Source organism: Chiloscyllium plagiosum, chromosome 33 (assembly GCF_004010195.1).
Source record: "Chiloscyllium plagiosum isolate BGI_BamShark_2017 chromosome 33, ASM401019v2, whole genome shotgun sequence".
Lineage (NCBI taxonomy): Eukaryota > Metazoa > Chordata > Chondrichthyes > Orectolobiformes > Hemiscylliidae > Chiloscyllium > Chiloscyllium plagiosum.
The window spans coordinates 41,996,316-42,009,474 of NC_057742.1; the positions used below are offsets into that span (position 1 = coordinate 41,996,316).

At 41.3% G+C, this 13,159-nt stretch overlaps 1 protein-coding gene across 1 annotated transcript in view; it reads right to left on the bottom strand.

Annotated features, from left to right (window-relative positions):
• map3k3 (mitogen-activated protein kinase kinase kinase 3) overlaps positions 1–13,159 on the bottom strand; it is a 150,672-nt gene that overhangs the window by 42,578 nt on the left and 94,935 nt on the right. Inside the window, exons 9-12 of the mRNA XM_043675368.1 lie at positions 12,114–12,187; positions 9,933–10,000; positions 7,646–7,738; positions 5,571–5,759 (exon numbers count right to left, since the gene is read on the bottom strand). Of these exons, the coding sequence (XP_043531303.1) occupies positions 5,571–5,759; positions 7,646–7,738; positions 9,933–10,000; positions 12,114–12,187 (424 nt within the window). The remainder of the gene's footprint in view (positions 1–5,570; positions 5,760–7,645; positions 7,739–9,932; positions 10,001–12,113; positions 12,188–13,159) is intronic.

A 13,159-nucleotide genomic window follows, 5' to 3' on the forward strand; every position in this document is an offset into this window, starting at 1 on the left:
AGAACAGAAATACGGAGACATTTCTTCAGCCAGAGAGTGGTGGGCCTGTGGAATTCATTGCCACAGAGTGCAGTGGAGGCTGGGACGCTAAATGTCTTCAAGGCAGAAATTGATAAATTCTTGATGTCACAAGGAATTAAGGGCTACGAGGAGAACGCGGGTAAGTGGAGTTGAAATGCCCATCAGCCATGATTAAATGGCGGAGTGGACTCGATGGGCCGAATGGCCTTACTTCCTCTCCTATGTCTTATGGTCTTATAGATGTTGCTGATGTTGTCTGTTTCCAGGACTTCAATGTTTATGATATTGTTCTGCCAAAAGATGCTGTTGTACATTGCAAGTATGACTGACTGTGGCTAAGAGAACATACCAAAGTTCATTGACGAGCTTTTCCTGTGTCTTTGTGTAAGCCTGAAGATGCTTGAGGCTGAAAAGACCTCCCACCAGACTATAGTTTATGTAAACCCTCTGCTCAAGATCTTACAAAGTTTCCTTCAGCAACATCCTGAAGATGATGGTGAATACATTTCTGCTTCATTCACCTGGAGATTTGGAAGATGCTGCTGTAAATTTGTTTGTGCTGAGTTTAAGTAATAAAAGCAAAATACTTCGGGCTCTGGAGATCTGAAAAAGAAAGTGCTGTGAGAGCCAGGGAGATTTTTTTCTAATGTCCTGATTATGTAATCTCTCCCTATCATTTTGATCTTGGATTCCAAGAAACATTCTGATAAATCTACACTGGACTTCCTACACAGTCAATAGAATTTTCTTACTGTAGTGCTCAGACATATTCTAGATGTGGTCCAACTAGAAAGCATCACTCCCCTACAGGATTAAAGTCATCTGGATTTAATGACTAGCATTATATTCACAATCTGAATGTTTCTGCAGCTGTTAATGATGTTTGGTTGACATATGTACTGAGGCTACCAAGCATCTTTAAGCAAATGTAATTTGCAATTCACTTGGTCCATTGGAAAGTACCACGATTGATTGTTTACAGAATAAATTGGATGATCTTGCACTTGCTCAGATTGAAATAAGTAAAACTGTAGCAAATGGATTCCATTTAGCTTACTAAATTATGTTCATACTTTTAGGTTTCCATCTACATTGCTTAAATTGTCATAAATGTGGACATGTGGTTTTTGCCTTATTAATCAACCATTAATAAAACGGGGAATAATTGAGGCTCTAAAATAACTACTGTGGGATACCACTAACTATGTCCTGCCAATTAGAGCACCGATTTTATTATCCCTACTCACTGTTATCTGTCACTCAGACAATTCCTTCACCATAGTATTTGCTTGTTTTAAAAATAGCTTTCATCACTGACACATCAAAAGTGACAAGTTCCCAATTTCTCTCATTAGTTCTATTCCTGCCACAGAGAAGGCTAAGGATAGCAGATGTTCTAAACAACATCTTCTGCAAACTATCCTCCAAGCAATGTAGCACCATGACTTGAAACCTATATTGCTGTTCGTTTATGGTTGTGGTGTCAAACTCCTGGAGCTCTCTTCCCAATAGACTGTGCAGCAGCTCAAGGTGAGAGCTCATTATCACCTTCTCAAGTGGAATTATGGAGACACAAAAATGCTGGCCTAGTCAGTGATACCCAAATGATTGAAGAAATTTGGAAAGCTTATTTAAAAGCAGATAGGATCAAGGAAAACCCTTAGGCCTTCTATAGGTACATCAGGAATAAAAGAGTGACTAGATTTAGATTAGGGCCAATCAAAGATAGGAGTGGAAAGTTATGTGTGGAATCGGAGGACATGGGGGAAGTGCTTAATGAATACTTTTCATCAGTATTCACATTGGAAAAGGACAATATTAGTGAGAATACAGAGATACAGGCTACAAGTTTAGATGGGATTGAGGCTGACAAAGAGGAGGTTTTAGCAATTTTGGAAGATCTGAAAACAGATAAGTCCCTGGGCCAGATGGGATTTACCCTCGGATTCTCTGGGAAGCCAGGGAGGAGATTGGAGAGTCTTTGGCTGCCATCTTTAAGCCATCATTATTGACAGGAGTAGTGCCAGAAGTCTGGAGCATAGCAATCGTTGCTCCCTTGTTTAAGGAGGGGAGTCGGGACAACCCTGGTAATTATAGGCCAGTGAGCCTCACTTCGGTTGAGGGTAAGGCGTTGGAAAAGATTATAAGAGATAGGATTTATAATCGCCTAGAAAGGAATAATTTGATTAGGGATAGTCAACATGGTTTTGTGAAGGTTAGGTCATGCCTCACTAACCTTATTGAGTTCTTCGAGAAGGTGACCAAACAGGTGGATGAGGGGTAGGCGGTTGATGTGATGTATATGTAAGGTGTTTGATAAAGTTCCACACGGTAGGCTATTGCACAAAATACAGAGTTTTGGGATTGAAGGTAATTTATCGGTTTGGATCAGTAATTGGCTTGCTGAAAGAAGACACAGGGTGGTGGTTGATGAGAAATGTTCATCCTGGAGTTCAGTTACCAGTGGTGTGCCACAAGGATCTGTTTTGTGGTGTGCCACAAGGATCTGTTTTGGGGCCACTGCTGTTTGTCATTTTTATAAATGATCTGGATATGGGCGTAGAAGGATGGGTTAGTAAATTTACGGATGACACTAAGATAGGCAGAATTGTAGGTAGTGCCAAAGGATGTTGTGGGTTACACGGGGACATAGATAATATGCAGAGCTGGGCGGGGAAGTTGCAAATGAAGTTTAATGCGGAAAGGTGTGAGGTAGTTCACTTCGGAAGAAGTAACAGGAATGCAGACTACTGGGCTAATGGTAAAATTCTTGGCAGTGTAAATGAACAAAGAGATCTCGGTATCCTGATGCATAAATCCCTGATAGTTGCCACCCAAGTTGATAGCGTTGTTAAGGCGACATATAGTATGTTGGCGTTTATTGGTCGGGGGGGATTGAGTTTCGGAGCCACCAGGTCATGCTTCAGCTGTACAAGACAATGGTGCGGCCACACCTGGAGTATTGCGTACAGTTCTGGTCACCACATTATACAAAGGATGTGAAAGGTTTGGAAAGGGTTGAGAGGAGATTTACTAGGATGTTGCCTGGTATGGAGGGAAAGTCTTACGAGGAAAGGCTGAGGGACTTGAGGCTGTTTTTGTTGGAGAGAAAAGGGTTGAGAAGTGACCTAATCAAGACGTATAAGATAATCAGAGGGTTAGATAGGTGGACAGTGAGAGCCTTGTTCCTCAGATGGTGAAGGCTAATATGAGGGGGCATAGCTTTAAATTGAGGGGTGATAGACATAGGACAGATATCAGGGGTAGTTTCTTCACTCGGAGAGTAGTAGAGGCGTGGAATGGCCTGCCTGCAACAGTAGTAGATTCGCCGATGTTAAGGGTTTTAAATGATCTTTGGACATACATATGGATAATAATGAAACGGTGCAGTTCAGATGGGCATCAGATTATTTTCACAGGTCGGCGCAACATCGAGGGCCGATGGGTGTGTACTGCGCTGAAATGTTTTATGTTCTATAAATCTCTCTATTAATTCACTTATTGCATAATTATGATGCTCAATCATTCCACAGGCAATATTTTGCAGTTCACAATATTTAATTTGATGATGCTACTAAATAAATACTTCACTAAATCTTTTGTTTTGCTTTTTGGTTGCATTGAGGGAAATATTAAACTATATATAAACTATGTACAGGCACATTCCTCTACGTGCTCCGGTTTCCTCCCATAATACAAAGATGTGCAGGTTAGGTACATGCTAAATTGCCCAGAGCGTTCAGGGATGTGAAGGGTAGGTACATCAGGTGTAAGTTTAGGGGAATGGGTCTGGGTGGGTTACTCTTCGGAGGGTCAGTGTGGACTTGTTGGGCCGAAGGGCATGTTGCCACACTGTAGGAATTCTATTTTTAAAAGAGGGTGATTTAGAAGTAATTCTAATGGGTCAATGTGAGCGGAGGACAAATAACAGCTAGGGATGGCTGACTAAATGGAGTGGAGGTATGGACACTCATTAGGATTCACACGTACAAGGTAGAAGGTTAAGTAGCTAACACTTCCAATAAAAAAAGCAAGACTTGATATTTTATAGGCAGAATCTTATAAGGCAAAAGCAAAGAGAGAATCGATGATTGAGAAAGTTATTAGAAATCAGTTTAATTTTAGGCTACCCACTGTCGGAAGGCTATTACGGCTATGAACAGGAGTCACCATGGTATTAAGGATAAGGAGTCTTTGGCTATGAGGAGATACTACAGAAAACTGAGGGTCTTCTAAATCAGAAGAGAGGACATTAGCAGGAGAGGATGCAGAGGAGATTCATCAGGATGTTGCCTGGACTGAAGTATTGCGGCTATGAAGAGAGACACAATGCAGACTTGGATTGTTTTCCTTTGAGCAGGAGGAGGAGGAGGAAGAGACCTGATTGAGGAGTATAAACTTACTAAGAGCATTGATAGGGGGAATAGGAATAAGTATTTGCTTTTCGGCTCGGACTTCATTATCAGGAGCAAAGACTTAAGCTAAAAGGCAGGAGGTTTAGAGGAGTTAAGAAGAATTTTTTTCTTTCATTCAGATGATGTGTGTGTGTGTGTGTGGGGAGGGGGGGGGCGCGGTGTGGTGGTGGTGGTGGTGGTATATGGAACTCACTTTCGAAAAGGGTGGTAGTGGCATGAATCATTAGAACATTCAAAACGTTTTCAGACAAACGCTTGAAATGCCATAGCATACAAAGCATTGGACCAAGTGCTGGAAATTGGGATTGGATAGGTGCTTGATCACCACAGTAGACATGGGCCAAAGGGCCTCTTTCTGTGCTGTGATACTCTATGATTCTATAAGAGTGCCCAATATTATCAAGTGCCGTAAGATAAGTAAGGGAAATATATTTATAGTAATCAACAACATAGGTTAATCAATAATAAACATGATGTGGAGGTGCTGGTGTTGGACTGGGGTGGACAAAGGTAAAAATCACATAACACCAGGTTATCGTCCAACAGGGTCTATTTGGAAGTACAAGCTTTTGGATGCTGCTCCTTCATCAGATAGTGAATTTAAATTCTATCAGACACAGAAGGAACAGCATCCAAAAGCTTGTACTTCCAAATAAACCTGTTGGACTATAAACTGGTGTTGTGTGATTTTTAATAATAAATATGATGCTCGATATTCAATTATGTTTTCTGCTTGGAGTTATGGGGTCATGGAGTGTTCCTCCTGAAACAGTGGTGGAATTAAAAACATAATAGTTTCAAATAAAACAGTGGATCAAATGATAGGGCAAGTGCATAATTCTTTCAGAGGGCAGGCTGAATAGTTTGTACCACTTCTGTAATATTTGCCGATTCAATTCTGTCTCCAGTTTGTGCTCAGGTCTTTCTGGAAAAAATACTTTGACTTGCTGCAAGTCCACACTTCACAGATCCTGCTGCACCCTTGTGCCACTGCCCTCATGCATCTGTTAGCGCAGTGTGTGGATGCAAGGAAATGCCTAATGAAGATACTGAAACAAACTTGATCACATGCAGTGCTGACAATGCGCTTGCAAAAGGCCCAAAATTACAATAGTAAAATAAAGATCGACCTACATTTAGTGGGAACATTCCTCTCTTGCACGGAGAGTGTATTTTCGATGTCACCACTGCGAATTCTCCCCCTGCTGTCCATGTACTGAGCCAAACCCATGTTCTCCCCATTTGTACTCAGTGACCTGCTGGAAGGGACGAGGGTGAACAGGTTCCCTTGCTGTCGGCGAATCCTTGGGAAGGTTCTCCGTCCTGAAGAACAAAATAAGTAACCGTCAAGGAGGCTGAAGTCTTGTACTTAATTTTCTAAAACCAACAACAGGTAAGATTCAAGCTACATGTCAGCTGGAGATGCCTTGCAGTCCTTGGATTGCACATTAGGCTCAAGTATCCCTTACTCCCAGCACTGACTCTTTTCCCTCTTGAAGGGATTTGAATCATTATCATTTCAACATGAGCCAAAGTTCCCAGGACCTCATTCACATTTCAGTGGCAGTTTTGGCAGTCTATTAACCCTAATAAGACGTCACAACCATCCTGAGCCCCACCTCACCTTGCGATTGGGAGCAAGAACTCAAGTCAGCTGTAAGTACCTCAATTTCTGCCTCAGTTGAAATGTGATAACTCGGCAGTGGCCAGTTATCAAAGTTGGCCTGAATGAAACTATGTCACAGGTACTAATAAAGCAAACTGTCTGTTGCTACACCTTCAGATCAACAGAAGTCACACTAGAAGTGTGTTCAACAGCCTTGGAACATGGAGCAAATATGGTGGATTCTAGTTTATCATCATTCTCCAGTAATCCTGTGGTGATAAGTGATTTGATCTCATCTAACTATGGTTAACATTGGCAGCTGCAACTCTGAATGCAAGCACTGGCACATTTATGATTCAAAGATGATTCAGCACGGAAATGATAACTATGGTACAACCCCATACCATGAAGAAAGAAACGGGCTGAGGTTCAATCTTCAGACTGTCCTGAAGTGATTGATCTCAGGCTGACAGGTAGGACATCTGAAAATGCAAATTAGGAAAAGTAGATCACGCAGTTCCTTAAACCAAATCTGCCATCGGATATGATCGCAGTTGACCTGGTTGCGGTTACTACTTTCTTGTCTACACCTATCCCCTTTGAATCCTGCTCAGTCAAGAATCTAATTGAACCCTAAAAGTAATCGACAACCCAGCCCTCATTAATCTTTGGGAAAGAGAAATAGACAGCCTAATGACTCACAAAAAAGAATCTCCATCTCTGACTTAAGTAGGAGTCCTTTTTGTTTTTAAACTGCCCCCTAGTTCGGGTCTCTCTCAAAGGGGGAATATTCTTATCCTTTCTGCATCCACTGCAGTCATGGCTTCTCAATATCTCATGTTTGAAGAGCCCCTCTCATTCTTTTAAAGTCTAGCAACACAAGTTCAACTTGTCTACCATTCATCATGGAAACCTCCTTCATCCCAGAAATTAGTACTGCTGCTTCTGCAGCACCCGGCTTCACCCAGGTGACTGAGACTAAGGTGCAACACTACTCCTGACTGTCATCTCCCTGCCTTAATGAAAACATTCATGTAGGTCAGAACCCTAACTGAAACCACACTAATTAAAAAGTCAAGCTGCATGCATCAAGAATGTGCTCAGGTAGTAAAAGAACTAAGATCATTGATACAGCACCTTTCATGACTTAAGGTACGACAAAGCATTGTACGATCAATATGCAAACAAAAAGCTCTTAATCACAGCAATGCAATAATAACCAGAGATGAGGAGGAATTTCTTCTGATGGCTATGAATCTGTGGAATTTTTTTTTTTACCGTACAGGATTGTCAAGACAGAGGTAGATATCTTTAAAATATCAGATAGGGAACTGAGGGTGATGGGAAAAAAGCAGGAAAGTGGAGTCGAGAACTATCAGATCAGCTTTGATCTCACTAAATGAGAGAGCAGGCTGAATGGGCTGAATGGCCTGCTGCTGCTCCTTTGGTCTGATTTTGTGATGACGCTTGAGGAACAAATGCTGACCAGGACACTGGAAAGAATTTTCATGTTAACTTTTAGAATAGTGCAATTGGATCTCTTATAACCACTTGACAGGTCAAACTACATAACTCCTACATATGCAATTTGCAGCATACTCACCATCACCATAATCTTTCTGGTGCACAGGCACATGGAACTGTCGGGGATAGGTGCCCCCTTTTCCAGCCTTATCATAGACATGATTCTCACGGTCTGAAGAAAGAAACAAGTAAGGGGACTTAGCAAAATGTTAAGATAGTAGACAATTTAGTCAAATCTCTTTGAAGTTGAATCATACTTAACATGCAATGTATTGAATAGATAAAGAATACATATAGAAATCATTCACTTTTTCAATGCAACACAAACGTTTCCCCATTTGTTCATTTTCTGCCAAATTACTCTGAGGGCACTATCACTTGTTCCAGCGTGGTTCCCTGTACATAAACCCTTCATTCTGTTATAGAACCACAAGGATTGGTGCTGGGTCCACTGTCTTTTTTTTATCATTTATAGAAATGATTTGGATGTGAACATAGGAGATATAATTAAATACATTGCAGATAACACCAAAATTGGAGGTGTGCTGGATAGCGAAGGTGGTTACCTCAGATTACAATGGAATCTTGATCAGTTGGGCCAATGGGCTGAGGAGTGGCAGATGGAGTTTAATTTAGATAAGAGAGAGGTGCTGCATTTTGGAAAGGCAAATCAGGGCAGGATTTAAACACTTAATGGTAAGGTCCTGAGGAGTGTTGCTGAACGAAGAGACCTTGGAATGCAGGTTCATAGTTCTTTGAAAGTGGAGTCGCAGGTAGACAGAATAATGAAGGCAGCGTTCAGTATGCTTGCCTTTATTGGTCAGAGCATTGAGTTCAGGAGCTGGGAGGACATGTCACAGCTGTACAGGACATTAATTAGATCACTTTTCGAATATTGTTTGCAATTCTTGTCTCCCTTCCTATAGGAAGGATGTTGTGAAACTTGAAAGGGTTCAGAAAAGATTTACAAGGATGTTGCCAGTATTGGAGAGTTTGAGTCATAGGGAGAGGCTGAACAGGCTGGGGCTGTTTTCCCTGGAGCATCGGAGACTGGGGGGTGACCTTAGAGAGGTTTACAAAATTATGAAGGGCATGGATAGGGTAAATAGACTACGTCTTTTCCCTGGGGTCGGGGAGTCCAGAACCAGAGGGCACAGGTTTAGGGTGAGAGGGGAAAGATATAAAAGGGACCTAAGGGGCAACTTTTTCCATGCAGAGGGTGGTACATGCATGGAATGTGCAGCCAGAGGAAGTGGTAGAGGCTGGTACAATTACAGCATTGAAAAGGCATCTGGATGGGTATATCAATAGGTAGGGCTTAGAAGAATATGGGCTAAACACGACTAGATTAATTTAGGATATCTAGTTGGTATGGATGAAGGGTCTGTTTACGTGCTGTACATTTCTATAACTGTAAGTGTTTTGCAAAGTGAGGGTCAGGCCACTCGCTGTGAAAAAACATTGTACTCAACAATACATAACCAAGACCAATCATCTGCCCCGCAATCTTAATTGCTTGACCTTTCGGTGAACTTTTGTAACTCTTGCGATTAAGTTCATAAATTAGGCTGCATTGGGAAGATTTCAGTTTGTTTCTGTTGCAAGATCTTTTGTCAGCCAGGATCTAGAGCGTAGTACTATGAAGTCTGTAACTAAACTCTTGTGTTACAGTGCCATGCGTGACAGTGGACTTGAACACTCCTGTTTAAACTCGGATGGGTGTAATTTGTGCACTGTCCTTGATTTTCAGTTTGCTGCCCATTGCCATGAAAGACCCTCAGCATTCAGGGGCTTAAAAAGCTCAACACAATTCACTCTCCTTCCCAGCTGCTGGCTCACATGCTCCCTCACCTCCCAGTCATTTCTCACCCCCGCCCAGTTCCCCCCTCCCCCGTGCTGCGTCCCTCACCCCCAGCCAGGTCCTCTAATTGGAGGAGAAACTCCTTTCCAAGTCTTCCAGCCACACTGACCTGTATTTTGAACAGATGATTGTTGTGCTACAAAGAACCCTTTGGCTGGCCACACTGTGGCCTACAGATTGCCTGCTTTGCCAAGAATTTTTTGAACTCCTCTCAACATCCTGTTAAGATTCTTAATCACACCTTTAAAAGAACAGACACCTGTTTGTCCTTTATGCCAATACAGCTTCCTTTTTCCATGATGAGCCACTTTTGTGACTGCACTGGAGTGGAATCAAATCAAGGTTTTCCTAATCAAAAAGGCATTGTGAAAACCCATTGCTTTAACCCTGGACAGCTTCTACTCAATCTGCTCTGAATTATCTACAGTGAAACCTTTGAAATGGCAGTGAAAGGCTTCTATAATATCAGAAAATAAATCGTTCACGAGATGACCATCAAACTCACCCAGGTACAGCTGTCTGTTGTCAGGATAACTCTGCGCTCTGGACATACGGGATTTTCGATATGACGGACTGAAAGTTTGAAAAGAATTAGTTAATAATGTCAGTCACAGCATGGTGGCTGATCAGATTATTTCTATTTCTCAACTAATGTGGATATCAATGCAAAAACCTTGCCACCCTTGGCTGGAAAGCTGAACTCGGCAAGTTTGATTTGCAAGGAATAGTCATGAGTGAAAGCCTTAGAGATGCAATAAGGCACTTGTGTTTGCTGTGGTGTCATTGATCAACACTGACCACCATTGAGACAGGTAAATATTAAGTGGCATGGACTGTAGTCATGGTCAAACTTCCAGATGGGACCGCTCTGTCAGCATATTGGTAGGCATTAATCAGGAAAGCCAACTCCAACTGTTCTATGTTGCTGAACTGAAACAGTTTCCCTTCGGAAAAACTTACAACTTGCTCTTTTCTAAATGGCCCACAGAAATGTTCCCCAAATGTGTAAGAAGCATTGAAAATTTATGGTGCTGAAGAAACCATCTGGCTGTGTCTGTGCCAGCTCTTACTAAGTTAGCCTTGTAGGTTATGGCACTTCAGGTCCATATTCAAAGTATTTATACATGTTTCCCTCCTCTTTTGTTTTCCATCCTAGCTTTTCATTTCTGGATTCTAGCCAGAATGAAGTTATACATCGATCAGCCTCTGACACTTTCTTCAAGTGTTTGTGCTTCATATGCAAACTTAAGCAGCAAGTATCGGGAGGGTATTCCAACTTGGGAATAGGCCAGATAGTCAATAATTACAGTTGAAACCAAACCCTGAAACTTATCAACAGATAAACCGTGAGTAGAAGGGAGAACGTGGGCTGATTTTACCTTTCTTAACTTGGTGTACTGAGATCATCAGGAAAGTGTCCACTTCCACCTTCACCATTGGGCTATATTTATTGGAGTGGACACACATTGAACCCTGGAAATTACAGTCACTGTCTCAACTACAAGACTAGTTGTTTGAAAGGCTTACAGAACTGGATAAAGAGAACAGACCTCTGTGCCCTGCTATGATCCAAGACCAGGCTCCAAATTTAGGTTAAGGTCGCAGTCAAGATCCCTGATTTGGCTACAAATCTGATTAGTGATTGATACCTTTTGTTAATGCAAACAAAATTTGAAATCCCAGTATCTTATTAATCGATTCCACAGTTTTTAAACAAATAGAAGAAAATGTTACTGTACAGAAGTCAAAGTAAACAACAAACACCAATTATCTTACACTCTAACATTCAAAATTAACGAGATAAGCATGAATCAACAGGCTAACTCTGGTCAAACATACCACAAACTGCACATCAAATGGCAGATTCAACTAAGACATTTCCCATGAATTTCTCAGCAACCCACCAAGATGTCAATGAAAATAGAATGTCGCAAAAATCCTGTGAAACATGGTCTCCCTCACAAACTATTCCAGCTCTTCTCTTACAAAGGTGTAGCCTCTGATTTCCCTAAAAGAAAACAACTCCAACTTAAACTGCCACAATAACTGCTCATCTTCTACTTGTTCAGTCTCCTGAGACAGAATCCCTGTGGATGCATAAAGCCATACTGGAGCACAACTCTGACTCTTTACCTCTGAGTAAAATTCATGAATATTCCTTTGTCCAATTAATTCACTAATATACAACTACTGGTAACAGTAGTTTGCCACTGCTCAAATACCTACTTTCTGGCAGTCATCTTTCTTTTAGCTCCACTGTACTTTTAAGTGCTCCAGGATTTTCACAAGTTCAAAGTGCCCAGAAGCATTCAGCCAGTGACCTTTCATTACCTGGTGGGTTTGAGTTGCAATGGCACAGTGCTACCAAACAGCTCCCAGGGCTTCACTGCGTCTCTGGTTCCTCACAGCTAACAGCACTTCAACAGTGTGCTACCTCCGACTCCTGCTCCCAACTAACTACAGTATTCATTAACTGCTGTTCATAAATCCTTGAACATACCCAGGTAATCTATTAAAATATCCCAACAGGGTCCCGCCCAAATGCTAAGGAGAATTGAACATAGTAACCAATGGAACATGCTGTGCTTGGTTTGTTATAAATTCCCGTTAACCCAAGTGCCATTATACAACAGCAAAATTACAAGAACACAAAGATAAAACAGATTTCATCATAGCCTGCACTAACCTTTCTGCTCTCTTATCCAAGGACTGGCAGCTGCCTGAAATGGAGTTTTCAGTACTGCTCTGGGGTTCGTAGATCTGCAGGGAACGTTACATTACATTGACATTAACACAAGTTTTCTACAAACACTGTATAAATGATAAAACCAGAAACTGGACACACTCAGGAGCTCTGGAAGCATTGTGGAGAGAAAGCAGAGTTAATGTTTCAAGTTCTGTGACTCTTCTTCAGACCTGCTGAGTTTCTCTAGCAATTTTTGGTTTTGGTTGCTTCTCATCTCCAGCATCTGCAGTTGTTTGTTTTATTTTACTGTACTTTTAAAAATATCTGTTGTTGGACATTGCAGGGAAATCCAAGAAGATAGCCCAGGGTCAAAATTGTAAACTTATTTTGGGGGATTTTGATAGACAAAGGACCTTTAGCTTTTCAGTGACAATGGTTTAAACACAAAAGGAATAAAACTTGATGGTAATGCAGTCCACGAGTTAGAAGAGCTCCTGCAATGATTCATTAACAAAAACAATGCTCTAAATGAAAGCTATTCCCAGAAAAATTTAAACAAATTATAAGCCAATATTATAGACTCTAAAACCAATTAAAGCAGACAACTTTGGGAGATCAGCAGAGCTCATGTGTTGTACCATGAAACTTGTTGCAAGCTACTGAGGGGTTAAAGTTTCTTTTACAATTAATGTTTTAGGAAAGCTAAAATTTTCAGAGGACAGAAACTACATTTCCTTCAGATTGCTTTAATGTTCAGGTAAAAGCAGCACCTTTATTAAAATTCTTCCAGGCTTTGAGGCCAATGCAAGGAAGGCTTGGAAACAGATCCAGCAACTTCAACACAACAACTTTGAAAGCAAAACAGTTGAAATCAGTTCTGCAGCATCTGGATCAAAACTTCAGGTTGATAACCTTTTGCCTGAGCTGGTAAAATTTTGAGATGTAACAGTTTTTAAGGATGGGCAGAGACAGGGGAGAGAAATGCTTTTGCTATTTTGAAAAGTAGAAGAGATTTTGTGATTAAGTGCAAAACAAAAGGGTATGAC